The 27,053-nt window shown below is 55.1% G+C and overlaps 1 protein-coding gene and 1 non-coding gene across 4 annotated transcripts in view; both read left to right on the top strand.

The window, feature by feature from the left end:
* The window catches only part of COL4A2 (collagen type IV alpha 2 chain), a 176,680-nt gene extending 156,584 nt beyond the window's left edge, over positions 1 to 20,096 (top strand). For 2 of the 3 annotated variants that reach the window (XM_024753976.1, XM_024753977.1), the window contains exons 31-47: positions 192 to 362; positions 1,094 to 1,237; positions 2,478 to 2,600; positions 2,825 to 3,006; positions 4,312 to 4,375; positions 4,553 to 4,627; positions 7,005 to 7,112; positions 7,789 to 7,896; positions 8,605 to 8,676; positions 10,208 to 10,333; positions 12,099 to 12,215; positions 12,738 to 12,899; positions 13,014 to 13,112; positions 13,355 to 13,765; positions 15,008 to 15,199; positions 16,199 to 16,485; positions 18,947 to 20,096. In XM_024753976.1, the coding sequence (XP_024609744.1) occupies positions 192 to 362; positions 1,094 to 1,237; positions 2,478 to 2,600; positions 2,825 to 3,006; positions 4,312 to 4,375; positions 4,553 to 4,627; positions 7,005 to 7,112; positions 7,789 to 7,896; positions 8,605 to 8,676; positions 10,208 to 10,333; positions 12,099 to 12,215; positions 12,738 to 12,899; positions 13,014 to 13,112; positions 13,355 to 13,765; positions 15,008 to 15,199; positions 16,199 to 16,485; positions 18,947 to 19,204 (2,699 nt within the window). In that variant the 3' untranslated portion in view covers positions 19,205 to 20,096. The remainder of the gene's footprint in view (positions 1 to 191; positions 363 to 1,093; positions 1,238 to 2,477; positions 2,601 to 2,824; positions 3,007 to 4,311; positions 4,376 to 4,552; positions 4,628 to 7,004; positions 7,113 to 7,788; positions 7,897 to 8,604; positions 8,677 to 10,207; positions 10,334 to 12,098; positions 12,216 to 12,737; positions 12,900 to 13,013; positions 13,113 to 13,354; positions 13,766 to 15,007; positions 15,200 to 16,198; positions 16,486 to 18,946) is intronic. The other variant, XM_024753978.1, reaches the window with a different exon arrangement.
* A 418-nt stretch (positions 20,097 to 20,514) lies between these two features.
* Positions 20,515 to 20,645, top strand: LOC112405581 (small nucleolar RNA SNORA18). The gene has a single exon (XR_003004369.1). It is a non-coding gene; the product is annotated as a small nucleolar RNA SNORA18 (small nucleolar RNA).
* The last annotated feature ends 6,408 nt before the right edge of the window (positions 20,646 to 27,053 follow it).

Genomic DNA, 27,053 nt, shown 5'->3' with positions numbered 1-27,053 from the left:
GCCAGCCTGCGGTGTGCTACACGCTCGAGTCACACCTTCAGACTCCCCTCCGTGGTTACACTTTCCCATTGTCCTTCCAAGACGTTTTTCTTACCAAAAGTTATTGTTATCGATGTCTCAAAAATATCGTAGAGGTGTTTTCTCTGTGTGATTTGTTCATCTTGTTTTATCTTCCTTCCCCTTCCTGACAGGTCTGCCTGGAGACAGAGGGGAGCCAGGTGACACAGGTGTCCCTGGCCCCGTGGGCATGAAGGGCGTCTCCGGGGATAGAGGTGACCCTGGCTGGCAGGGTGAGAGAGGTCATCCCGGAAGCCCTGGATTCAAAGGAGTGGCCGGGATGCCTGGTGCCCCGGGCCCCAAAGGTGACTGCAGAACATGACCAGGGACCTAGCCTGTGGGGCGCGGGTGGGACAGCTCCGCGGGAGGGCGCAGCCTCGCAGCCCCAGGCTGCGTCGGGCTCTGGGGACCAGGTGATGCTGCCCAGGCTGGCTGTGACCGCTGTGCCCCCAAATGCCAGTTGATTAACTTCCCACGAGAGAGGGACTGTCTGAAGAGCGGGACTTGCTCTCTGCCAGGGGGGCGGTCTGTGGACAGGCCCCCGGGAGTCGGGATTCAGATCCGGAGGCCGGGTGGTGAACAGAAACCGAAACAAAGGGAAATGCTTGGTCCCCAGCGTAGGGTTCCCTGCTCGCAGGTGAGGCTAGTCCCCCCGCTAGTGGGGCTCTCTGGCCCTTGACTGCAGCTGGAGGCCCTTTGCCGCCTTCTCCAGGGCCCTTTGCCAGTTTTCCACACTGGGTACAGTGTCAACATCACACCAAGTCCCAGGGCCCCTTTCCAACTGGTGGAAAGGCCAGGGACCCCGTGACTTCCAGCTTCGCCCTGTCTGTCCGCCTGCATTGGCCTTACGTCTGTCCCCGGTGGCAGACGGGCTGACTCTGCCCCTCAGGCAGCAGACCAGTCCCTTAGCAAGTGCTGTCCCGAAAATCCTACGGACGTTAAGAATCCTAGCATCTCCTCACACAAGTCGCAAGTGGGGCTGTCACCGTGGCAATTAGCCACGCCTAACCCAGCGCTTTTCTCATTCCCTCTGAAGGAGTTAAGGGTTCTCCCGGGATGGACGGCTTCCAAGGCATGCTCGGGCTTAAGGGGAGATCCGGGCTTCCGGGAAACAAAGGAGAGACTGGATTTTTTGGAGTCCCCGGGCTGAAGGGCCTGGCTGGCGAGCCCGGTGTGAAAGGTACGTCACCTCTCGGCCAGGTTGAGACTCACTTTCACGGCGGCCTGACACTGCCTAGAACAATGTTCCGGCAACCCAAACACTAGACACTATTAAAAGAGAAGCTAACTCAGGAGCTGGAGGGCTTCCTCCTTGCTTCAATACACTGGCCGTGTGTAAGGAGGGAGTGACGCTAACCGAAGGGAACTTGAGAACGGAAATGACGCAGCATTAAGAACCAAAAACATCCTAAGAAACGTATCCCACCGTGAGTATTCCGTGGTGCACACGAGGAAGTGAGGCCAGGGGAGAAGCGGAAGGTGAAGTCTGAAGGACAGAGCACCTTTGGCAACAGAGGGACACGGTAGTCCAGGTAGACGGCCACACCCCGTGCAAAGAGACGGTGACCCCCAGAAGCGAGCCTGGTCCAAGCCCTGGCCTGGGTGGGCAACCCAAGACCCCAGGTGGGAGATTCAGGAAGGGTGTTCCCAACGAACCACATTTTTTCGTGACATTTGTTCAGACACCCTTGTTTCTCAAAGTATCACCATGGTCTCTAAAACAACTGAATTAGTAATAACGAACGTTGATGGGGATGTAAAGACATGGGAACCCTCAGACCCTGCTGGTGGGAATGTCAAGTGGAGCAGCCAGGGTGGAAAATGTTGGCAGTTTCTTAGAAAGAAAAGCACAGAATTACCCGGGAAATCCACTCCTGGGTGTGCGCCCAGGAGGACTGAAAACACACATCCACACAGAAACTCATACACAGATTTCGTAGCAGCATGACTCATTATAGCCCCAAATAGAAACAACGCAGGTATCCATCACGGATAAACAAGATGGGGCATAGCCATATAAAGGAGTAGTAGGCAGCAGTGAAAAAGAATTAGGCTCTGACACATGCTACGACATGGATGAAACTCGAAAACATTGTGTCGCATACTGTCTGCTTCCGTTTGTATGAAATGTCCAGAACAGACCTGTCTGCAGAGACAGAAAGTGGGTTAGTGGTTCCTGTTGCTGGGGAAGGGGGGACAGAGGGGGTGACCGCTGATGGGCACAGGGTTCTTTGGGGTGATGAACATGTTCTGAAGTCAGTAGCGGTCCCTCCAGCCAAGACACTCTGTGCCCGCCTCCCTCGAGGAGAGAAGGGTGGAGGAAGACGGGTGTTCCCATCACCTGGGCTCCCAGCTTGCAGCCTTGGGGGAGCTGTGCCACCCACAGGTCAAGGGAATGACTGCATTTTGTTTCCTTCTAGGCAGCCGAGGGGACCCCGGCCCCCCCGGACCACCTCCCATCATCCTGCCAGGAATGAAAGACATCAAAGGAGAGAAAGGAGATGAAGGCCCCATGGGACTGAAAGGATACCTGGGCTTGAAAGGTGAGGCCCCGCCTGACCTCAGAGCCGGTGGCCTGGGGTCCCCTGCCTACCCCAGCCCCTCGCAGTGTGTGAGTAGCAGAGACGCCCCAGCGCCCAGGCCAGCCTCCTGTACTGCAGCCCTCCTGACACCCTGACGTCCGCACCAGGGGCTGGCGGGTGGTTCTCGGGCGCCCGGGGGGGTGGAGCAGGGTCCCCCCAGAACTTCACACTCAGTCTCCCTGCAGGCCTTCCCGGAATGCCAGGGATCCCCGGGCTGTCGGGAGTCCCTGGGCTGCCGGGGAAACCAGGCTACGTCAAAGGAGTCAAAGGAGATACCGGATTCCCCGGCGTGCCCGGGTCACCAGGATTCCCCGGCGTGCCCGGCTCCCCCGGAATCTCAGGGTTTCCGGGCTTCACAGGCAGTAGGGTAAGTGGGCATCTTCTGTGAGTTCCTCTCCCCGTGGCCTGCTGGCCGAGCACTGCGGTCCACGGTCCCTGGGGGACAAGACTCAGTTCTGCCACTTACGGGCTGAACGACCCTGGGCAAGTCACTGAACTTCTCTGTGCCTCAACGTCCTCGTCTCTCTAATGGGCAATAACAGTACCCACCTCACAGGCTGCTATGAGGCTTGAATGAGCTCTTGAGATGGTACCCAACATGTTTGCCCGGGTAAGCCTGGCAGAGGGTAGGGCGTAGTCAGCCATGATTATTACTACCACTGTCACGACCATGGTCTGTGTCACTGATGTTATTTATTTCAATGAAACGGCCATCATTACTGCTTTACAGTTTAATAAGAACAGGTGTGCGAACCAGCTTCTATACTACACTGGAAAACTTCAGGACTTCTTTACAAAATGATGACGTCGCTAACCCTTCAAAATTGCAAACTTCACCAAGTCAGACAGAGAAAGAGAAATATCGTATGATATCCATTATATGCAGAATCTAAAAGAAATGATGAACTTACTTACAAAACAGAAGCAGACTCACAGACTTAGAGAACGGGCTTATGGTTCCCGGGGGGGAAGGGTTGGGGGGAGGGATGGTCAGGGAGTGTGGGATTGACATGTCCACACTGCTGTATTTAAAATGGATAAGCAGCAAGGACCTACTGTACAGCACAGGGAACTCTGCTCAGCGTTCTGTGGCAGCCTGGATGGGAGGGGAGTCTGGGGGAGAAAGGATGCATGTACACGTATGGCTGAGTCACTTCGCTGTGCACCCGAATCTGTCACAGCATCAGGGTTTTTGAATAAATTTATTTATTTGTTTGTTTATTTTTGGCTGCGCTGGGTCTTCGTTGCTGTGCGCGGGCTTTCTCTAGTTGCGGCGAGCAGGGGCCACTCTTCATTGCGGTGCGCGGGCTTTTCATTGCGGTGGCTTCTCTTGTTGAGGAGCACGGGCTCTAGGTGCACGGGCTCAGTAGTTGTGGCACGTGGGCTCAGTAGTTGTAGCACGCGGGCTCAGTAGTTGTGGCTCACGGGCTCTAGAGCGCAGGCTCAGTAGTTGCGGCGCACAGGCTTAGTTGCTCTGTGGCATGCGGGATCTTCTGAGACCAGGATTGAACCCGTGTCCCCTGCATTCTTAACCACTGCGCCACCAGGGAAACCCTTCTCACAGCATTGTTAATTGGCTATACTCCAATATAAAACAAAAAGTTTTTATAAAAAAAATTACAGACTTCACAAACGGCCATGTAAGATGGTTTCATGTTTGGCTTTGCTCCAGGGCGACAAGGGAGCTCCGGGGAGAGTAGGCCTTCACGGCGAGATCGGCCCCATCGGTGACTTGGGTGAGTGTTGCTGGGATGGTGAAAACAGGGCATCCCGGGCAGTGTGGGGACATCAGGCCTGTGGGTGCTGTTAGTTACTTTGAAGCAAATTATTCTTATTAGGAAGGTAGTGTCATAGAAGTTGCTAAACTAACCACAGGAAGACCTGACTTCAGCCATCTTTTTTGCACCTAACAGGTGATATTGGAAACACTATAGACCTTCCAGGAAGTCCAGGCCTGAAGGGGGAAGGAGGCACCGCTGGAGCACCAGGTACCCGAGCGATTCTCCACCCCTTCATCTTCCGCAGCCTTGCCCCCGGTCTGTCGTCACTCATGCTTGCCGACCGTAGCGTTACTTAGCGAACCCACGGATCACGATGTAGGGATGGTTTGAGGTCCTTAAGCCCAACGTGTAAGGAAGACTGGCATTTGTAATTAAATTGAGCCTGAAGACAACTTCAGGAAACCTTTCTCTCCCTGAGAGGGAAGATGGAGAGAATTCAGTGGATGGGAGGGGCTGCAGCCTCTAAAATGTACCACACGTGCCTGTTCTGTTGGGACACATCCTAGGGCGCGAAGCAAGTGACACAGTGACCAGAGCCCTTGCAAACTGTGAAAGGGGAGTGGAAGTCAGACCTCTCTACTGCGTAAGACAAGGGGCGGCCCCCCAGCCCTGTGTACGTCAGGGGGTGTCACGTGGCATGGCAGCTCACGCCCCTTCTCTGAGCATCACTGAAGTTCCAGGGCAAAATTCCTGCTTGTGTCATATCCCATGGGACTTGGAATAAATGCCTCCTTCCTGGGATTTTAGCTTGGGAGACCCCACAGGTCTGCCTACGGATGGCTCGGGTTGGGGGAAAGAATCTGTCCGTGTGTTCGGCCAACAAGGAGGGCGCTGAGCTTTCCTGAGAGAACACGCCAGAATGGAAAGGGACATTCAGTCTAGCTTGGGAGTGGAGGGCTGTCACTTAGGAACAGGTAACCTCACCTATGAACTCCTCTGGGCGCCCTGTAGATCTACAGTTTGGTCTCCCGACGGCTTTATTCCCAGACACAAGGGTACCTTAGGCTGGCTGGAACCCCCATCCTAAATAATTACTTTGGCAGTTTGGTTTATAAAAGCAGAAATGTGAGACCATCTTTTCCACATATGTCACTAACAATGGCCTCGTTTGTTCAATTGAAAATGTGTGTAAAGAGAAGCTGCCCCACCCCAGGAAATATGGTTGCTCCCCCTTGAACGTTTAGCTTTTAGTTAAACTGAAGTCCAGGAAGTGGAGCCTCCCACTGTGTCCATCCCCAGGGGACTGTATCCTAGGCGCAGAGGGGCGGTGTCAGTTGTCAGCATCCTCGCGGTGTTCCATTCGCCCGAAGACAAGTGCAGTGTGAGACGTGGGCTCGGCCACAGCGCTTGCCCCTGCAGCGTGGGCGGGAGGTGCCCAGGGGCCCTGGGCAGGTGGCCTGCCGGTGGGAGGGCCCCGGGGACCGGGGGCTCTGGCCTGGTCCCTCCTCGGAGGATGGGAGACAGGCTGCACTGGACTCTGGGTCCAGGTGGAGGTGGTGGAGACCGTTCATGGAAGAAACAGGTAAATAGGGGTTTGGAGCAGATTTTAAAACACTAAAATAATCCATAGAAAACAAGCAGAACGTCTTAGGTGGTTTTCTTCAAGACCACGAGAACGTCGACAGTAGTTGTTCTGAGAAGAGCCTCAGAGATTTCAGGAGACACTGGCGGAAGTGACTGTGTAGAATCGGGGTGGTCTGAAGTTTCCAGAATCTTCCAGCGTCCCAGAAACACCAAAACCTGTGTCACAGAACAGTGTCACTGACGGGAAGGTCGCGCTTCCCTAAGTCCACCCAGTGAGCAGGGAAGCACCTGAGGGGCTCGTCTAAAAGGCAGATTCCGGGCCTCACCCAGACCTGAGAGGCTCAGACGTCTCATGTTTTGACTAACCCCCCAGATTCCCCGGCACAGCACCCGTTAGAAACCACTCAGATAAGGGCTCAGGTGAGTGGTCTGTTGCCGTTTAACAAGGCCCCCAAAATGTGGCGGCTTGGAGCACCCACTGCTGGTGTTATCTGACAGTTTCTGAGGCCAGGAATTCGGAAACAGGGTGGTTCTCGTGAGATTCTGGTCATGAGGTCGGGCGGGCTGCCTCATCTGAAGGCTAGACGGGGCCGGACCATCCACGTCCAAGGCGGCTCTTGGCGGGAGGCCTCAATTCCTCCCCGCGAGCTTGAGTGTCCTCATGACGCGGCAGCTGGCTTCCTCCAGAGCAGGGACAGAGTGAAAGCGGTGATGATCTGTATAAGCTGGGCTCGAGGTGGCACAGTGGCACGTCCGCGGTGTCCTGGTGTTCACGCAGTTCAGCCCTACTCGGTGTGGGTGGAGCTCACAAGGGTGTGAATGCCAGGACGCAGACCGCTGGGTGCCAGCTTGGAGGCTGCGGACCACAGGCTCAGAGCAGGGAATTAGGTAGAAATTTAGTTGAGGAAGGAGCCGTCTAGATTTCCACCCCCATTCACAATTGGAAGCACCAGTGCAAAGGCAGCATCCTTTACCTGGTGCCCCCTTGAACCCCACGAGCCTTCAGCCCCAGTGACACGACGGCTGTGGTTTGTTCTGAGTAGCACATCTGTGGTTACAGGTCTAAAGGGATTCTTCGGAGAGAAGGGATCAGAGGGTGATGTCGGCTTCCCTGGGATCACTGGCCTGGCAGGAGTCCAGGGCCCTCCTGGACTTAAAGGGCAAACAGGTAAAATCCCAGGCCACACCCACCTTCCCCCAACCTGCCCTCCCTGGGCCTGGCTGGACAGTGCGGTGGCCAGTGAGGCCGAGTGCGGCCAAGCCCCCAAATCTCCAAGGGCCCAAAACAAGGGCGGCCAGTTCTGCCCGTCTGCTTTTTGCCCGTGGTCGCAGCCGAGGCAGCTCCCTCCCACATGTCCCTCCCTAGGTCCAGCCCAGCCCAGCTGTGGTGGAGGCACCGGGCCGATGGCCGTGTCTGTGCGGCCACCATCTGTCTCTCTGTACATGTTTAGACAGTTCCTGTGACGGCTGCCTTTCGTGCATTTCAATTGCAGAATTCACGGGGGATCCCGAGTTACACGAGTGAATTCGTTTTGTGCTTTTTTCTTGCTGCCGTTTTGCTCGCTGTTGCCCGGGATCTGTGAACACAGACAGGCTGATCCTCAAGGGGTCTCTGGGTTCTCCCCAGGCTTCTATGTGCACAATGGAATGAGATTATGAATACACAAGCTGTTCTGTTTAGCCAGGCTGTGCTAACCTTGCTGAACTTGAATGCGGGGTCCAAGGCCACGTGGAAGGGAAGCTGGTTCTTTCCCGCAAAGTCCCTCCCCGAGGCAGGACCCGAGCTGGAGGCCACGAGGCCTCAGGGTTCCTGTGTCCCCCTGAAGGATGTGTCTGTCCCCCAGGCTTTCCAGGACTGACAGGGCTGCAGGGGCCTCAGGGAGAGCCGGGACGGGCGGGAGTGCCCGGCACCAAAGGAGACTACGGCTGGCCGGGGAGCCCAGGCCTACCAGGTAAGACCCCTCCCCTCTCTGCAGACACGAAGCAATGGCAACCTGCAAAGAGGCGTTTACTCCCCAGAACGATGAACAGAAACCTGCCGGGAGACCTCAGGGTGACTCTCAGTCAGCACCTGGGTGGTGCAGAGGCGGGACAGAGGGACAGATGCAAGGGTCCCCACCGCGAGGTCTGCTGCAGCCCTTGGGGGGCTTGGGGAGTTACTCGGCCCAGCCTTGACAGGCCTGGGTCAGGGGACAGGCCCTTGGACACTCTCCTGTCCAGAGTTCGGGGGGGCGCACCCCGACTCCACATTCACTGCCCGCATCACAGGAAGAACTGTCGCCTGCTTCCCAAGTCCCACTTTAGGCTGATCCTCGGAAATCCAGAAGGGATGGAAATGATACCAGGCTGCTGGCTCCAAGCACCGTTTTCATATGTACAGTGACTCACGGATCAGGAAAAGAAACACACGGCACTGCCCAGTCCCCTTCTGGCTGTAACGAGTCTGTAAAGAGTTTCCATGAAAACGATCTTTAGGTTAATGGTTCTCCTGGGTGACACAGAAGTGACTGATGTACATGTCACAGTATTTGCTGTACTTCGGTTTGCCCAGCTTTCGAACACACTGGATGGGCGACCGTATCACAGCAGAAAAGAGCGTCTGATTATGTTAAGGGTCTCCCTCTGCTCCGCCATGGAATAACCACGAGGGTCCTCCACAGGTCTGCCCGGCCTCCGTGGCATCGGCGGATTACACGGCTTGCCAGGCACCAAAGGCTTCCCAGGATCCCCAGGTACCAGATGGCAGTGGGGCAAGGGATCGGGCGGGCCATCAGGGACTTGGACGGGGGTCGGGGAGCTCAGGGAGCAGGGCGGGCTCCGTCCCTGAGGCCACGGGGACTCAGTCCCATGTGGCTCCTCCCCCAAAACGCTGCCGACCGGGGGCCCAACCAACAGGGAGTTAGTTCCTCCTCCCAGGTCTGGAGGCGGGAAGCTTGGGGTGGATGCCGTTGCGGCAGAGTCCGGGTGAGGACCCTCTTTCCGGCTTCTCGCTGTGTCCGCACGCGGTGGAGAAGGAGAGCGAGCTCTCTGGTATCTCTTCTTATATAAGGACGCCAATCCTATCTGGGACCCTTTCACCCCAAACGCCTCCCAAAGGCCCCCCTCCAGACCCCATCACATGGCGGGTTAGGGCTTTGACAGATGGGTTTAGAAAAGACAATTCCCTTCACAGCAGTGGCGTATGGGGGTTTTGGCGGGGCGGGGTGTTCCGTAAGGAGAAGAAAGTGAGACCTTTAAGAAATTGTGAGAAGCTGCTCTTGGAAGTTATCGTGACCCTTCTTTTCCTGAAGGAGACACAAAGCCCATCCTTTCCAAAAGCCAGTGGCAGAATGAGGTCTGCGTGATTAGCCCCTTCTGGTATCTCAGAATACCATCTGCGTGTCCATCTCTTCCTCAAGGGGGAATGAGATCCCCTTTGTGCAGAAAGCTTCCTTTTTACCCTTGTCCCCCTCTGGGAAGATGCCATCACATGTGCAAAACTCTCAGTGACTTCCCTGAAATTTCTTTATTTTAAATTTAGTTCATCTTAAATCTTAATGCCCTGTCTTTGCATTTAATTTTTAAAATGTATTAATTGGACTAATAATATTTGTAGGGCGTATCATTAATATGTTTTTTAAGGACAATTTTTATTGTTTTCAGATTATAAAAGTTCATGCTGAGTAGAGAAAAGCTTAAAAAAATACACTTGAGCAAAAGAAAAAAAAATACCCATAGTTCTACCACTGCTTTTAGAATATTCTCTTTAGAGATGTCTTACGTAATCAAACGTTCATCTGTCTACAGGTGAATTTGGATGTGAGGGATCATATATAAATTCACACACTCAGTTAACATTTCAATTCGAGTTTAGATGGTCAAGTTACGTCACTCTGACACCAACTACGCTGAGCCCCTGATGTGGGAACAGGGAAGGCTTTCAATAGCATTTTCCTCTTCAACCTAACTCAGGCTTAGCACCAGGAGCCCGGGGCCCTCGGCAGGTCTCAGCTGCAGGATCATCTGCGTCCTGGAATCTGGGATTTTTCCGGGGGTCCTCGGTGGTCTCCCCTATAAAGCAAAGGGGTTCAGTGACGATCCCCAGGATTCCTTCCAAGTGGCAGGGTCTGGGGCACCAAGGCCACCTAGGAAGCTGAAATCTCCACGGCTGCCATTGGGTTCTCTGTTTCTGGGTCTCACTGAGAGCGTTACTATCCCTCCACTCATGAAAGTGGATTCTGCCCGGTTGAAGACACTGACATCTGCTTGTCAACCCGGCCACAGGTGCGGACATCCACGGGGACGCCGGCTTACCAGGTCCTGCCGGGGCCAGGGGTGACCCAGGAGAGGCCAACACCCTTCCAGGCCCCGCAGGAGCCCCGGGACGGAAAGGGGAGCGTGGAATCCCAGGTGAGGCCAACACCCCAGTATCACCATCTGCACCCCCAGAACCACAGTGTCCGTGAGTCTGAGATGAGAGGCCGGGGGCAGGGCAGGTGCCGGCTCCTCTAGGGAGAATTTCTTGTTGCAAACCTCCCACTAGTGTTCCATCGTTTATACTCCATCATAATCTTACTCCGCTGGGGTTAGCTATTGACCACACTCCCTTGCAGGACGGATAAGATCATACTCCATCCCCTCGGTGCCCCCAGGGTTAGGTGTGCACCCGGCACAGGGCCCTGGCTGTGACACGCGCACGGGAGTGTTGGATAGATGAGTGGATGAACGCACCACAGCCCCTGAGCTGTGCCTGCGCGCCAGGCCTGGGCCGTGGTGGGAGCAGCCAGGTGGTCTCAGCCGCTGAGCACGAGCCCCAGCCCCACCCCCTGCCCATCCACCAGCAGACCAGGCTCGACCTAAACTGAGAGGGGAGCGCCCCAGCAGGTGCTTTTGGCCCAGCGCTTGTCTCCTGACGGCCGGGGCCCGCACCCACCCCCAGCTCAGCCCAGCATGCTGTCCATGGGCGCCGCCTGGGCAGCCGGCAGGGGTGCTGGACAAGACAGGCCCGTCACACCTGGGCTTCCGAGACCAGGGCCTGAGCGCCTGTGCTCTGGTCAGAATTACCCCCGAAGCTAGACCCATCGACACCCAAAGGAGAAGCCAGGCCCTGAGGAGGCCAGAGACCCTGATCTCCTATGGGGGGCGGGTATCTCAAGGCCCACGGACCGCATCATCTGATTCTCCAGGGTCTGTCACCTTCCTCTCCCCTTTCATTAAGTGCAAAGTCCAGAATTCCCTGATACCCCACCCCACAGCACTGATCTGAAGGCAGGAGGAGGAGGAAGGCCGGCCAGCTGGGGCCTTTGTGAGTCCTGGGGGGGCGTGTGGTTCACACAGCTCCGCCCAGGGCCGAGGACCCAGGCTCAGGCCACCTGCACAGGACCACCAGCACTGTAGCTGAGGCCTGAGGCAAGCGCGTGTAACACAGTTTTCTCTGTGAAGCACATCCCAGCCTTCCTGAAACTCTGGACGGCACTTCAGCGTGACACTTGGGGGCCACTCTAAACAGTGAAATCACCCACAAAAAGCACAGAAGTGCAGAAAACGTGGCACGAAATAGATAGTAAGAGGATCCTTGCCGACACTCTGAGCTGGGACTCACTCTCTCCCTCCTGCTTGTCCAAGAGCGCTGCGGGTATTGACTGGGGGTCACCAGTAAATCTTAGTTGGGGAAGCAGGATGGCAAGTACAGAATCTGTGGGCAGTGAGGACGGACTCTGCCCAGGACGCTGGACATCGTCGGGATCCAGGATCCTGAAGGACAGCACGGGGAGGACTGAAATACCAGCGCCGGCCTTCCTGAGCCTTCCCACGACGGGTGCTCTCTGGGCCAACAGGGCTGCCCTGTCAGTGACATCCTCCCCTCAGGGTAGGGCCAGGTGTCACCCACAGGTAGCCCCATCAGCTGTCCCTTGAGCAGGTAGCATGCCAGTGAGGACAATATCCCAGCAGAGGCAGGTCCACGGGACCCTCTAGGCAGCGAGAGGGGGCCGGTGGGAGTGGGGACAGGCAGTGCGGCCCCTGTCTCCCCAGACCCGCCCTGAGAGCCTGCGCTGGGCGCCTTCCATCACTGCCTCTCCTTGTTGGCCCTGCTCCTGGACAGGTGAGGGCACAGGGAGGAAACAAGATGAAAAGCTGGGTGCTGGTACTAACCAACTTCTATTTCCATCCTAAGGGGAACGAGGCCCGGTTGGGAGCCCAGGACTTCAGGGGTTTCCAGGCATCACCCCCCCTTCCAACATCTCTGGGTTACCAGGTGACGTAGGCGCGCCTGGGATATTTGGCCTGGAAGGTAAGCAGGGCTCACGCTGGGATACATTGGAATCTCTGGGGACAGGAGCTGGCCACGACCTGATTGCTTGAGGGATAGAACGCTTTCGTTGTCCCCTTGAGGGCATGATGCCGAGTGAAATAAGCCAGACAGAAAAGGACACATACTGTCTGATAGGAGCTCCCTAAGTGACCACATTCATAGGACAGAAAGTAGTGGGGGCCAGGAGCCGGGGGAGGGGCCGTTGGTGTTCAGTGGGGACAGAGCTTCCGCTGGGAAGATGAACACGTCCAGAGGAGGATGGTGGTGATGGCTGCACAGCGACGTGAATGCACCTCGTACCACTGAACTGTACACCCAAAAATGGTTAAAATGTTAACGTTTATGTTACGTATATTTTACCACAATACAGAGCAAAGCTGCCCAGTGTTACAAACTTGCCAAAGCCGGTCCCCTGAATGGGTGACTTTGCATCCGGCCTCCCGGCCGTGACTGTGCCTTCCTGCTGTGTACACTCACCTTTCTTGGGACTGATGCCAACAGGTTATCGAGGTCCCCCGGGGCCACCTGGGCCCGTGGCTCTTCCTGGAATCAAAGGAGATGAGGGGAGTCCAGGAGCCCCCGGAAACCCGGGGACCAAAGGATGGGTCGGGGACTCCGGGCCCCAGGGCCGGCCTGGCGTGTTCGGGCTCCTGGGAGAAAAAGGTAAGGGTCGGTGCCCGTGGGGGGCTCCTCTCAGGGAGGCTGGCGGCGCTGGTCAGAGATGGCCAGAGCCCCCGCCCAGCCCCACGTGTCCTCAATGTCCTGCTTGTCCGGAAGGGCCCAGGGGGGAGCAAGGATTCATGGGCAACACAGGCGCCGCCGGGACTGTGGGAGACCGAGGCCCCAAAGGACCTAAAGGAGATCGAGGACTCCCGGGTAAGTGAGTCTCAGAGGGGACGCCTCTGAGGTCATTCTGTCACAGGGACGTGGTGGTGACGGGTTGTTGGAAGGGCTCTGAGCGACTTGCAGGTGGGTTATCACCCACCCCACCTCTAGAGAGCGCGGTGGCTCAAAGGAAGCTCCGGAATTGGTTCAGTGGGTCAAAAATGGAATAGAGACCAGAGCAAGAGAGCGAAGTGGTCCTCATGCATCATCCGGCCTTTCTTTTCCCTTTCCAGGTGCCCCGGGTGCTGTGGGCGCCCCGGGGATTGCAGGAATCCCCCAGAGGGTTGCCATCCAGCGGGGGCCAGTGGGTCCGCAGGGAAGGAGAGGCCCTCCGGGGCCTCAGGGGGAGATGGGACCCCAGGGCCGCCCGGGAGAACCAGGTAGGAACACTGCTGCGGGGCCACCCCTCGTTTCCTGTTTGCTTTGCTTTCACTTTTGTTCTCCTGCTGGAAAGCACTGGCTGAGCACCAGTGATGGAGCATCGCATTCTCCCTGGGGCACTGACGCGTGTCTCGGTGGCTCTGCAGGTTTCCGCGGGGCTCCAGGGAAGGCAGGGCCCCAGGGAAGAGGTGGCGTGTCAGCTGTTCCCGGGTTCCGAGGAGACCAGGGGCCCGTGGGGCTGCAGGGGCCCGTTGGCTATGAAGGTGAGTGATGGTGACAGAGGGGGCAGAGGGCAGGGAGCTTCCTCCAGGTCCCGCTGTGAGTCTGCTAAATGGACTGTGGTGTACGGGGAGGGGTCAGATGAGCCCCGAGATGAGCAGAGATGAGGGGCTGCACCCCCTAGCCCAGAGCCTGGGGCCCCCGCTGCAGCCTGGGTCCTGGGCAAGGCCCATATACCTGCGCCCACCCAGTGTCCCCTGCATCTGGCAGAACACCTGGCACAGAGTCCCCAGGAGAGGCCGGCCTCCTTCCTTCCTCTGAGACATCTGCAGGTGCCTCAGAGAAGGAAGCAGCAGACATATTTCGAGAGACAAGATTCCTAAAGCTCTTGAGGGCCGGAAACTATGAGCTGAAAGTCACCGATTACATTACAGGAGCCGCTGTGAAGTCTTATGTCATCGACTTCTTAAAATTATTTGCACGTGTGCAGGATGGGATAGGCCAGAAATAATAGCAATTCATGCAAAAAATAGTCTTGAGAGTTGGTGTAATCCACCTGCGCTCGGCTTGAGCCCGAGGTGTGAGCACCGTGCTGACAGTAAAGGCGGGCTGCACGGTCAGCGCCCAGATCGCAGGAAGCACACGGCGACCCACGGCCAGGAGAGCGTAAAATGCTGGGGGATGCAACCCGAGACACGCATGGCGGGGCAGGGGGCGGCGCATCCAGGCCAGGGGCCAAGACAGTGCAGGGTGGACGGCACGTCCTCAGAAAAGCAGGGTCACCCAGGACGGCTGATTCCAGAGGTCTGAAGGGGTGTCCTGTTGGGGGCAGATCAGCCGTTCTGCAGCGTCAGGGCCAGAATCGGGCCCCCGGGTGGACATCTGGGGAGGTGGGCTTCCAGCCTTGGGAATGGCCGCTCCCCGAAGCATCAGCAGGGGGGCCTGCCGCCTGGGGCAGAGGAGGCGGCCGGGGCTGGACACAGTGCTTCCGTGACCCTTCTGACTCCCTGATGCTCATTCCTGCTCAGAACGGGGCGCCCTGGGGGGACGGCTCGCGGGGGAGGCTGAGTCCCTGCCCCTTGTTCACTCCCATCATTGTGGTCCCACGTTAGGGATGGGGTGCGGGCCTCCCCAGGAGGCTCCTGGTCCCAAAGGGCAGAGCCACTGAGACCCCGGCCCTTGGGAAAAGGCAGAGCAGGGCTGTGAATGTCGCCACGCACGCAGCCAGCACGTGGGCCGTGGTCCGCACGGCAGCTGCAAGGCGGCCTCTTTGTCTCGGGTCCCAGGGGAGCCAGGCCGCCCCGGGAGCCCCGGCCTGCCTGGCATGCCCGGCCGCAGTGTCAGCATCGGGCACCTCCTGGTGAAGCACAGCCAGACGGAGCAGGACCCCATGTGCCCCGTGGGCATGAACAAGCTCTGGAGCGGATACAGCCTGCTGTACTTTGAGGGCCAGGAGAAGGCCCACAACCAGGATCTGGGTAGGTACAGCCTACCGAGCTCGGCCAGCCCCGCTGGCCACAGTGAGGTCGCTGAGTCCTCAGAAGGCACTGAGATGCCCCCAACCTGGGGTCGGGAAGCAGACTCTGCCTCGTAGCCCCCAGCGGCCTCCGCAGGCTCACGCGGCCCAGCCTCTCGCTGCCCCGTGCCCTGGAGGCCGCCAGCGGTTCCCCGTCATCCTTGCTTCATGCCCCACAGTGTATAAGCAGTCAGGCCGGGGTCGTGAGGGGCTGGGAGGCACTTAGAACCCCGCAGCGTGGATATGGGGGCGTGTGTGCTGGTATTTATCCAAGGAAGCCTGGTTGCCAAAAGGAATTTAAAAGACCTAACAGCCCATAGAAAACATGGCCAACACATACTAAAATTGGGGGCTTGGAGGGAGGGTGGCCATGTGTGTGGTGGGGAGATCTGTTGGGCTGAACCCGATGATTTGTGCACCTTCCCGTCCAGATAAGTTTTTTTAAGTGAGACATAGCAAACAAGAGTAAGGGCCTAAAACAGCAGAGACAGGGCAAGGCCAGCACAGGGCCCGGCAGGCCTCAGGGCAGAGCAGACACCCGGCTCAGCTGGAAAGCAGTCAGTGTGAAAGGGGAAATAACTCACTCTGGCCCTGAGATGAAGTTGGTGGAGTTATTTGGGGGCCCAGTAACCAGAGTCCATCTGGGAGGCACCTGGGTGCCATGAGCCAGGCCCCCATCTGGGATGCCATCGGTGGGTGCTGGGGGCTGGTGCTTTAAGAGCCCCCGACACGGGCCTCACCGGGGTGCTATTCGCCAAGTCGCCCCTCCCTCTGACCCAGCCTGGTCCCGAGGTGTGCGGGAACCTCGGAAGGGCACAGTGCCGGTGGAGTCAGCCCCTGAGGGATTGGAAAGCCCGAGCCCGCCCCCCACCCCGCCCCGCACACGGCTGAACCCCGCGGGGGGCCTGGAGGGGCATCTTCCCGGCATGCTCAGCCGTGACGGTCCCTCCCTGCACCGCAGGGCTGGCGGGCTCCTGCCTGGCCCGGTTCAGCACCATGCCCTTCCTGTACTGCAACCCTGGCGATATCTGCTACTATGCCAGCCGGAACGACAAGTCCTACTGGCTCTCCACCACCGCTCCGCTGCCCATGATGCCTGTGGCCGAGGAGGACATCAGGCCCTACATCAGCCGCTGCTCCGTGTGCGAGGCCCCGGCCGTTGCCATTGCCGTCCACAGCCAGGACGTCTCCATCCCCCACTGCCCGGCTGGATGGCGGAGCTTGTGGATCGGATATTCCTTCCTCATGGTACGTGGTGCTTGCCTGCTCTCTGTCAGCCCGCGGGCCCAGGTGCAAACTGAGTTCCTCTCCCACATCCTGGCCTTTGTAAGACTAATCAGGGCAGTTGTTCAGGTTGTGCACTGCACAAGGGCATCTGGCCCAGGGGAGGAGTGAGAGCTGGAATACAGCCTGCGTTTTGCTCATTGAGCCGTGTTAGGCCTGGAGCTGCCCCCACCCAGAAGGGACCCATTAATTTGCCACCAGGCCTTTGTACAGCCTTAATTAGATAAATTTGGCTATCATGACAGCATCCGTTACAATTTTCCTGTTTACCATCAGAGGGAGAAAGGAAAGTGCAGTGGGGAGGGTGGGTCTTGTATCGCATTTATATTTATTATGACTGTCGTAATTCCACTATATTGACCGGATGCCCAACGTGTTAAATATTTCATAAATTAAATTAATAACATTATATATATATATGTATATATATATATATAAAAAATACCAAGTTTGCTAATCTTATCAAAACAACAGAAAAAATACCTGGATTCTGGAAAAGGAAGGAGAAGACAAACAAGTGTTGATGTTTTAACATTTTTTAAGGTATCGCTGCTGCAATAATTTGAAGCAACAGGATACTAAGTTCTGTGCTGGGACAGGCAACTGTCTGCTTTTCAGGAGCTAATCATGTCAGGGGGCTTTGGTGGATGGACAGAGCTCTGGTCCCACCGAGAAATTCAAAAATTAAAAACGAGCCTCTTCCTTGTGAAGGGAGTGATTACACTGTATCCAGAAAGGTCAGACAGCCCTTCTTTTATTAGCAATTACATCTTGAGCTGTGTCACGGATAAGGGATAAGCACACACGATCCTCAGTAAGCGCCTCCTGCCAGCCTGGCCCTTGACACCCCCAAGGCGGGTGACAAGAGGACCATGGTCCCCTCGCCCCGCTGTGCAACCAGGGCGGCACTGATGGGCTGCCCACACCTTCCCTTCCAAGAACACGGAAGCACCTGCGGGCACAGACGCCGAAGAGCCAGCACACGGCTTAGTGTCCCCCTGCCTGTCTGGGGGACGGTCCCTGTCTTGTCTGCACACAAGACACGCTTTGATCCATCGCTGCCACAGCAGCAAAGACGTCGGCCCCCCCTTACCTCAGTGATCCCTCTCGAAGCTGGTCTGGTGGCGACTGTAAGTCTCCAGCCGGCCATCGGTTTACTTTTTCCTTTCGATTCAAATGAGGTCCTCACAGGCCGAGTGTCCAATGAGTGATTCTCTTAAGAGACATCAGCTGCTTGAGTCCCAAAGCCAGAGGCTTGTCCTCTGAGGCGAGCACATTGGAAAAGTGTGTGTGTGTGTGTGTGTGTGTGTGTGTGTGTGTGTGTGTGTGCGCGCGCACATGCGTGGGGGGACCAGCAGGGCCTCGGCTCTTTCAGGCCAAAGCGGGGCTTCAGATGCCCCATGAAGATGCGTCTGCTTGTCTCTGTCGACAACACACAGCAGCTCTGTCTGTGTGAGCAGAAAACTGTTCAGAGGTTTTTGTTCTTTGCTGCTTCATTTGAAGAAAAGGTTAAACTGGGCTTCTGCCCAAACATCTCACAGGACAGCCTCTTCCGTGCCCTGCCCACCGTGGCTGAGGTGTTCCTGGTCTAAATTTGCGGGTTCTAACACAACACTTACCACTGGGCTGGCTGGACCGAGCCAGATGACACGTTTTAGAGAGAAGCTTTGAGATCCGGAGCCCCACCATGCCCCTTCGTAAAAGCTAAACATGTTTATGAAACCAAGAGAAAGTAGAACTTGAAAGTGGCAAAGAAAATCCCTTCCAACCCTTGGCCAGGTCTCCCAGGCAGGACCATCTCAAGCAACCAATTGCTAATTTAACAACAACCCTCTGATTGAAAAAAAACTAATTACACGAGTATTACGTGTTCACTGTAGAAAAATCAGCAAGTAGAGCTTTTCTTAAAAAAATAATAAAATTCAAAGCACCCGTACTCCCCCTTCATAAACGTTAGCAAAGGAGGAGAGCAGGAAGCACTTTGGTGCTTAATTTTTTTGTTTTTTCTTTTGTTTTTTTTTTTTGGCTGCACCGCACGGCTTGAGGGATCTTAGTTCCCTGACCAGGAATCGAACCTGGGCCCTCGGCAGTGAGAGCTCGGAGTCCTAACCACTGGACGGTGCTTAATTTTAATAGACCCTCTGGTTCTGACCCACATGTTGATCTTAATTTACCTTATTGAAGCGTAGCTGACTTACAATGTTGGTAATTTCCACTGTACGGCACAGTGACTCGGTTATACACATACTGACTCGGTTATACACATACATACATTCTCTTTCCTATTCTTTCCCCTGACGGTTTATCCCAGGATATTGCAGAGTTCCCTGTGCTCTACAGCAGGACCTTGCTGTTTTATTTTTCCTTTAAAAGAAAAAGTTAACGTGTCGGCATCTCTTCCGCCCCATCCCCCTACCCTGCACAGCACACGGCCGCGGGCGACGAAGGGGGCGGCCAGTCGCTGGTGTCACCGGGCAGCTGCCTGGAGGACTTCCGAGCCACGCCGTTCATCGAGTGCAACGGCGCCCGAGGCACCTGCCACTACTATGCCAACAAGTACAGCTTCTGGCTCACCACCATCCCCGAGCAGAGCTTCCAGGGCACACCCTCGGCCGACACCCTCAAGGCCGGCCTCATTCGCACACACATCAGCCGCTGCCAGGTGTGCATGAAGAACCTGTGATGTCGGGGCCGCCCTGCCGGACACGCTTCTGCAGGGGACACGCAGCCGGGGGGCCACTTTGGTGCTTATTCTTAACTTATTACCTCAGATGCCGACCCAAAAATTGACTTCATTTTTTTTTCTCTAAAAAACAAACCAAAAGAATAATAAAAGAAGGGCTACCAAAGGAATTCAGCACCAGCACTTCGACCAAATAACCCCGTGGCATCCAAGGCGCTGCCCACTCTCCCCACATCTGTAGCATCTGTAGGACACCCTGACCCCGCCAAAACGGAAAACCACGAACCCTCCCTCTCAGGCCATCCGTACCAGATGGTTCCACGCTCAGTGTAGCTAACTTCTTCCTGTGTATCTGTGTAGTCACGGCAGTCTCAGCCGTCACTGATAACCCACTTATTGAACTCAACGGGGAGGTATAGACAGATGAGGCCGTGCAGCCTGCGGGCTCCGGAGCTCACTCCCGCTGTTCCCACTCGGGGAGCTCCTGGGGGTGGACGCAGCCCTGCTCTCCGAGCCCCCATGGTGACGGCGCCCTCTTCTCCCAAACGCCGGCAACGCGAAGGATCCTGGTCCCCTCGGGAAGGCCGACTGTGCCTTTTGTTTTAAAAGCCACTGATGTCCGCACACCAGCTATCACTCTTCCCACCACCCCTTACAGACCGTTGGGTTCGGCAAAACTCACATAGAAGCGAAGACCTTCTCACCGTCTGTTGTCAGCCAGGCAGCGTGGCAGCAAACTTTGTAGGGTCGGAAGTGATGCTTCCACTGCCCCCAGGCCGTCCCCGGACATTCACCCTCCGCACTTTGTGCAGAATTGTATATTCCTATGCCTACTCCATCCTCTGTAGCGACCCCCAAATAAAAGTTCGTTTTGAACATTTTTATACCCCAAGTCATTGCCTGCCTAATTTTCTCGAGTCCGTAGAGCACAAACTTTGCCGTGAACCCCAAAACACTGCATCCGGGCCCAAGTGCGAGCCCTGCACCCAGCTTGGCACCGCGCAGCTGTGTTTTCCAAGTTTCGGCAGATTGAACACAAGCCTGTGGTGGTGTCGTTCGTTTCCCAGGGAACTGTCTGTGTTTATAATGCGTTAGTGTTTACAGAAGACACCTGCACCATCACTCATGGGGATTAGCAAGATGGGTACCAGTCACTCACCAGCCCCAGCACAACATCCCAACAAAATCCCAGTGTTTCCAAGATATAGCCTCCAAGACACATTTCCGGCTTCAGTTTCTCTGGAACCTGGCTGACCTTCAGGCACCCAGCTCGCAGAATTTATTTTTACCCTTTAAAATTCAATCTCATAGTTGAGGTCTATCCCGATGGGGCTTTTTCTGTAAACCTACATCGTTGGAAACGCCTCATAGATTAACTGTGTGGTTTCCTTTACTCATAGAACTACCTGTTAGATCTGTGGGAAAGAACTACAAGACAGAGCTGCCAAGTAAACTATGAAAAACCTAACGAACTTTTTATCTTAGGTATTGGCATATCCCAATGATCTGTACTGTTCTAGGGTGTGATGGCTTAGGAGTGAATATGATTTGACCCTAATACATTTTTAGAGGGTGTCAAATTCAGAACCAGGCAGATCCGTCTCCTGACCCTAAACATGGTCCTAAAGTAAATCACTTGAGGAAACTGGATCCTAAAGATTACAGGTGAAGAATTTTGAAGTGTGTCCATATTTGATTGGAGATCAAAGAAGCCTAACTAAAAGAATTGTGGGCTAACATGATAACTTCTTTTTGAAAGGGCTATTTTATCTTGAAGATTTATGAGTTTGGAGGAACTAAGATGATTGGCAGTGGAAAGAATCAGAATGTGTGAAATTCCTTAAAAATTTATTGACTTAAATAACTTTGTGTTACACATAATAAAAAAACCCTTTACTTTAAAAAAAAAAAAATTCAATCTCATATTAAACTTTTTCTAAGTACAATTTCTACAGTTAACAAGGTGACAATGTTATACTAATAATTCCACACGATAATGTTACTCGAAGGAGATCAGCACCTGCCTGGCCCGCATACCCCCAGCGGCCGCCCAGGACGAGGACTCTGCTCCGGAGGGTTAAGTGGGGACGTGACTCCAGGCAGTGGAATGGGACCTGGGCAGAGCGACCCAGGAAGCAGGGCACCTCACTAAGGGGGCTGCCACTGTGGGGGGCTCAGGGTTCAATCCTGTGGGGACACACCGAGGGAGGCCACAGAAGGACACTCAGATGGTCCCCCCCCAGGCGTGGGAAAGGCACATTTTCAGCCTCCATCTCTTGCCCCCACGGGTCAGGCTGCCTCACATGTCCGGGGCTGAGGGGGCTCCTAGCACCCCAGGTGGAGGTATCAGAGAACCAGGTGAAGCTGATGCAAGGCATCGTAGGCTACACCTGTGGACATCTGGTTTCTGTAGCAACAGCAGCAGCGGAAAAGGTGAGCCTAGAGGCTGAGGCCAGGGCCTGAAAGATGCCCAGCACGGGGAGGTGATGGCACAGCTGTCTTAAAGATTCTTTAAATTGTATAGTGTCTTGTAATTTTCAAAAGTTTCATATGCACGATTTCACATGGTTTAGCTTTGATGCCTCTGTGAGGTTCGCACATCAGAGGTAGGTGCCCAGCATTAAACACTGAACCTCACACCTAAAATACATACGGCGAGAAGACCAAGATCTCGATACATAATTGGATTCCAAAATGTCGACCATCAAATATACACCAAACACCAATAATCCATAACCCCAACACCTGTTTGTGCAACGAAGCTCATGACCCTGGACAGCAGGTGAAGTTTCCTAGTCTGCGTCAAACGGCCAACCTTCTGAACCTTGAAAATTCAAGCTCTGCCCTTCACAGACCCTTGCATGTTGCGTGAGATTTTTCTGGTCTAGTTTCTCAAGGCTAAGAGGAAGCGCCACCCCGGAAGCTAAGTGTACGTGAGTGGCTGACGCTGCCCGCCCCCATTTTCCAGAGAGTGGGTGCCCTGAGGTTAGAATCACTGTCTCGCGACTGCTTCATAAGGTGGCTTTCCTCACCCCTCGCACAGACGATGCCAGGACCCACGTTAAACCAGAGGAGATGCCTCTGGAAGCATCCCGGCTGGTCGGAGGGGCACCAGGAAAGACGGAGAAAGTCCTGGAATATCGCTCCAGCTTCCCGCTGCCTAAGAGCGAGTCCGGAGGACCCCGGGGCAGCTCTCCACTTGGGGGCCACCAGGGGAGCTGAACCGAAGACCCTGCTCGCCACGGGGGCGTCCTGAGAATTAAATCCGTTCCTACGTGTGAAAGGGCCCCAAGAGAGCTGGCGTGCACACCATCGTGTGAGTTTGGTGTCGTGTCCCAGCCTCAAGAAGAAGGGGTTGGAGACTCCCTGCCATTGGAGGGTTTTAAAGACGTTCCCACGGACAAGAGGTATCCAACACAGGGGGTGCAGGGGTGAGGTAGAAGCCTCTGAAGGTAAATTCCTGACACGCACAGAAGGGGTGATATTGAGCTGCGGGAGGACCATGAAGCGGCAGGACAAACCCAAGTGAACGGTTTGCAGGGTATAAATACGGGAAATGGCAACCCTGCCACTCGAGAGCTACGTGGCACGTGGCCCAGTCAGCACACTCAGCAAGTGCCACAGGTACCCGTGAGCCACTGGGGAGGGTGACGTGAGCACAGAGGCGCCCATCTCGTCCATCTGCCCGAGCGACACCAGGGCTCAGATCACACCCGGACGTGGCCCTACCTACAGGCTGCCGTTCCCAGAAAGAGGCCATCGCTCTTTTCTTTATATTTATAAATGTGGCATATTTATTTATTTATTCCTTTGACAAGTATTTTTTCAAGAACACATTTGTTGAAGGCACACATCACTTGTCCTGAGTGGTAAGAATACCACACGGAACAAGACACACTTAGTGCCTGCCCGTAGAAATTTTAGTTTACTGGGGGATACAGGCAATTAAAAAAGTAATTAAAATAAAGCGCCATGAATGTTATTAAGGGAGAAATTAGGGGTACAGGAGGAATACAGAGCAGAGATATTTGAACCAAAGAACTCCTCTTGGAGGAAGTGATTTTTTTTAACCTTTTATTTTATATTGGAGTAGAGTTGATTAACCATGTTGTGTTAGTTTCAGGTGTACGGCAAAGTGACCCAGTTCTACATATACATGTATCTATTCTTTTTCAAACTCTTTTCCCATTTAGGTTGTGAGAGACTATTGAGCATAGCTCCCTGCGTGATACAGTAGGTCCTTGCTGGTTGTCTATTTTATATAGAGCAGTGTGTACATGTCAGTCCCAAACTCCCTATCCCTGCCCCCCACCCTTAAGTTCGTTCTCTAACTCTGTATGTTTCTGTTTTGTAAATACGTTCGTGTCATTTCTTTTTCGATTCCGCAAATAAGCAAGATATCATACATCACTTATTTTTTTAAAAAGAGAAACAGCAGGTGTTAGGAACTAATTGGAGGGGGAGGGGAGAATGCTAACATGGGTAACTTTGGAAACGAGGGAGGCCTGAAGCCAAAGCCCAAGGGCCCGCCCCCCTCATGGCTGTGCTCCCCCTATTGCAGCCTTGACCCACATTGTCTGCCGCAACTGAACAACTGGGGAATGGATGGGGGCGCAGGGAGCGCGTTTCCCACTGCCTGAGATGGGGTTTACAGCTGAGAAGCGGGGAGATGATGCATCAGAGTGAGAGAGGTCGGCCAGACCAGGTTTGGCTGAGCACAGACCCCTGGACATGGGCGTCAGTATCTACATGTGTACTTCCTTGCTCTCAGCTGGAGGGCTCTAAAGAAACACCCCCAGCCCCGCTGGCAACAAGCACACCCAGCCCAGATCTGAGCTTCGGACACTTTCCCCAGTGAAAGGTCCCAGGGCTCCTTGGAGCAATGGCTGATTCTAGGACGAGTGCAGGAAACACACAAGATGAATCTGGAACACAGGTGGTGTCAGAAAGTAAGAAAGTACTCAAAAATAAACCCCAGGGGCTTCCCTGGTGACGCAGTGGTTAAGAACCCGTCTGCCGATGCAGGGGACACGGGTTCGAGCCCTGGTCCGGGAAGATCCCACATGCCATGGAGCAACTAAGCCTGTGCGCCACAACTACTGAGCCTGCGACCTAGAGTCCACAAGCCACAACTACTGAAGCCCGCACGCCTAGAGCCCGTGCTCCACAACAAGAGAAGCCACCGCAATGAGAAGCCCGCACACCGCAAACTAGAGTAGCCCCCGCTCGCGGCAACTAGAGAAAGCCCACGCGCAGCAACGAAGACCCAATGCAACCAAAAATAAATAGTAAATAAATAAATAAATTTAAAAAAATAAATAAACCCCAGAGATGGGAACGGGTCAAAGGGACACAGCAGCCAACAGACACAGCTTCCCGTTCACGAAAGCTGGGATAACGTGATCAAGAAGAAAGCCATCCGGGGCTTCCATGGCGGCACAGTGGTTGAGAGTCCGCCTGCCGATGCAGGGGACGCAGGTTCGTGCCCTGGTCCGGGAAGATCCCACATGCCGCGGAGCGGCTGGGCCCGTGAGCCATGGCCGCTGAGCCTGCGCGTCCGGAGCCTGTGCTCCGCAGCGGGAGAGGCCACAGCAGTGAGAGGCCCGCATACCGCAAAAAAAAAAAAAAAGAAGGACGCCATCCTGAATTATAACCCAAAGAATCAAATAAATGTCCATGAGTCCATACCGATATAACGATGGAATCAATAAATGAATGGAGAGGAGAGACAAATCCTTGTAAAAACACCCAAAGTGGGTAGTTATTCTACCATAAAGGAGGGGCGTGTGCGCTGTGCCTGGCGACGTCCTTCCAGAGAGCAGAGTGTGGAAGGAGCGGAGAGGGCACCTGTGCCGCGGGGACCGTGAGCCACACACCTGGGCCATGCGATCAGTGATGAGTCACGGTAACGGCGGGCGCCCCGTGAGTGTGACCTGAGGAGCGCGCTTACCTCTGTGCTCTTCCTCCCAAACCTCCACCCCAGCCTCATCAGGAGAAACACATCAGACAAATTCCGGTCAAGGGGTGTCCTACAGAACACCTGTCCATACCCCTCAAGGCTATCAAGGTCACCAAAACAAGGTGGTCTGAGAGGCTATTAGAGCCATGGGGACCCTAAGGAGATGTAACTAAATGTCATGTGGTGTCCAGATGGGACCCTGAACAGAGAAAAGACATTAGGTAAAATTAAGGGCATCTAAATAAAGCATGGACCTCAGTTAATAATAACGTAAAGCAGGAAGAAAAGAAAGGACAGTGGACTTTTTAGGAGCTGGTGGAAATGGGTGTATCTGAGAGCAGTGCAGGCCAAAGGGTCCCGCTTCGAGAAGTGGAAAAGATCGGGCCAAGTGCTAAGGGAACGGGGAGGGGGTGTGACATAATGAGGGCAGGCGGGGTGGGGTGCGGAGCGGGGCTGGCCCTGCCTCATTACACAAAGGCAAGAACAACCCCCGGTTCCATCAGCCACAGCGGGGGCAGATTCTGCCTCAAAACATTCCAAACTCCTGCAGAGACCACCCCACCTCTTGCTCTTGGACACAAGAGCAAGTGCCCAGGGCTCGCCCCCCTCCGGTGGGCTGCGGTCATCGGCGCAGGTGCTCCTCGCATGCAGGGCCGGCACAGAGCTCGGAGGTGGAACACGAGTCAGCTCCATCCCCCTTCTCTCGGGAGGACAAACCCATCTCCAATCCACTGCCCACAGCAACCGGGCTCTGAGCACCGGCTCACCTCGGCCGGAGGGAGACGTCGCAGGAGATGAAGCTGCCAGACGTCTGTGGGAGAGGGTTGCTGGCACAGCAGGCAGTGCTGATTCAACCAGGAGGTCGGGTTCAGAAATGACAAAGCGGTTCCCTTAAGACACCGGCCTAGCGGCCTGTGAAAAGGGGGAACCACGGTTTCCAACACCCAGATTACAACATAACCCCCCTCAAAACTTCCCACGCAGGACATCTCGAGGCCACCAGGAAATGCCCGGCCAGGAGCTGCTGTTGAGAAGAAGGTTTCTGAGGACACTCGGGTGAAAGTCTGCAGCGATGGCTCCTGGGCCAGGCTCAGCAGGTTAACCCACGGCTGTCCGTGGCCTCCCAGCCACAGAGCAGCTGCATTTGAGCAAAGGGAAAGAAAGAATGTTTGAGGTCCCAGCTCGAACCCACATCCAGCAGAGGATCCCCTCCTTCTCCATTGGCTAGCTCACTGAAGCAGCTGAAGCTTCCCCAGAACTGACCTGGTTCCCTGGTCGGGAACTGGGCCCACGAGCGACCACGGCTGGAAACCCGTGAGCAGTCTCAGACCCCAGGACCAGTCTCCCTGGCGAGAGCCCAGGCTGGCACCCAAAGTCCACTTGGGACAGAGCCCAGAGTGAAGCCTACTTTTTAGGGCAGCAGTGAGGGTGCAATGCTTACATGCTGTTGATGGAGAAGGTGCCGTCCTGGGCCATCCTCCAGAACGCGGGGCCATTCAAGGGCACGAGCTGGGGGTGCTCAGAGCAGATGGGCAAGACAATCAGACTGTCCAGGCGGAAAGGGCCGTGGGAACTCAGCCACCCCTGCCTTCAAGTACAAAGAGAAATCATTTCCTAGGATGCTTTTTCCCCTCCACAGTCTTCAAAGACAAGTTCCTAGGTCTCCCAGATGTCTCACTAGCAAAGACACACTTTGTGGAAAAATAAATACAACTTCCACCCATTAAATGGGAAACTAAGCCACGTCAATGAAAAGTAATCGGACTGACTCGTTTTCACTTTTGAACGGGCTACAGTTGCAAAATGGAAGTTTTAGACCTCGAGATCTGCTTCAGTAACAGGACATCTCAATTGGAGGCCTCCCCAGTCACATACAGGGGGCTCTGATGG

This window comes from Neophocaena asiaeorientalis, unplaced genomic scaffold (assembly GCF_003031525.2).
Source record: "Neophocaena asiaeorientalis asiaeorientalis breed wild unplaced genomic scaffold, Neophocaena_asiaeorientalis_V1.1 scaffold684, whole genome shotgun sequence".
Classification (NCBI taxonomy): Eukaryota; Metazoa; Chordata; class Mammalia; order Artiodactyla; family Phocoenidae; genus Neophocaena; species Neophocaena asiaeorientalis.
The sequence above is the reverse complement of the archived record's forward strand: the minus strand, read 5'-3'. Positions and strand labels throughout refer to the sequence as shown.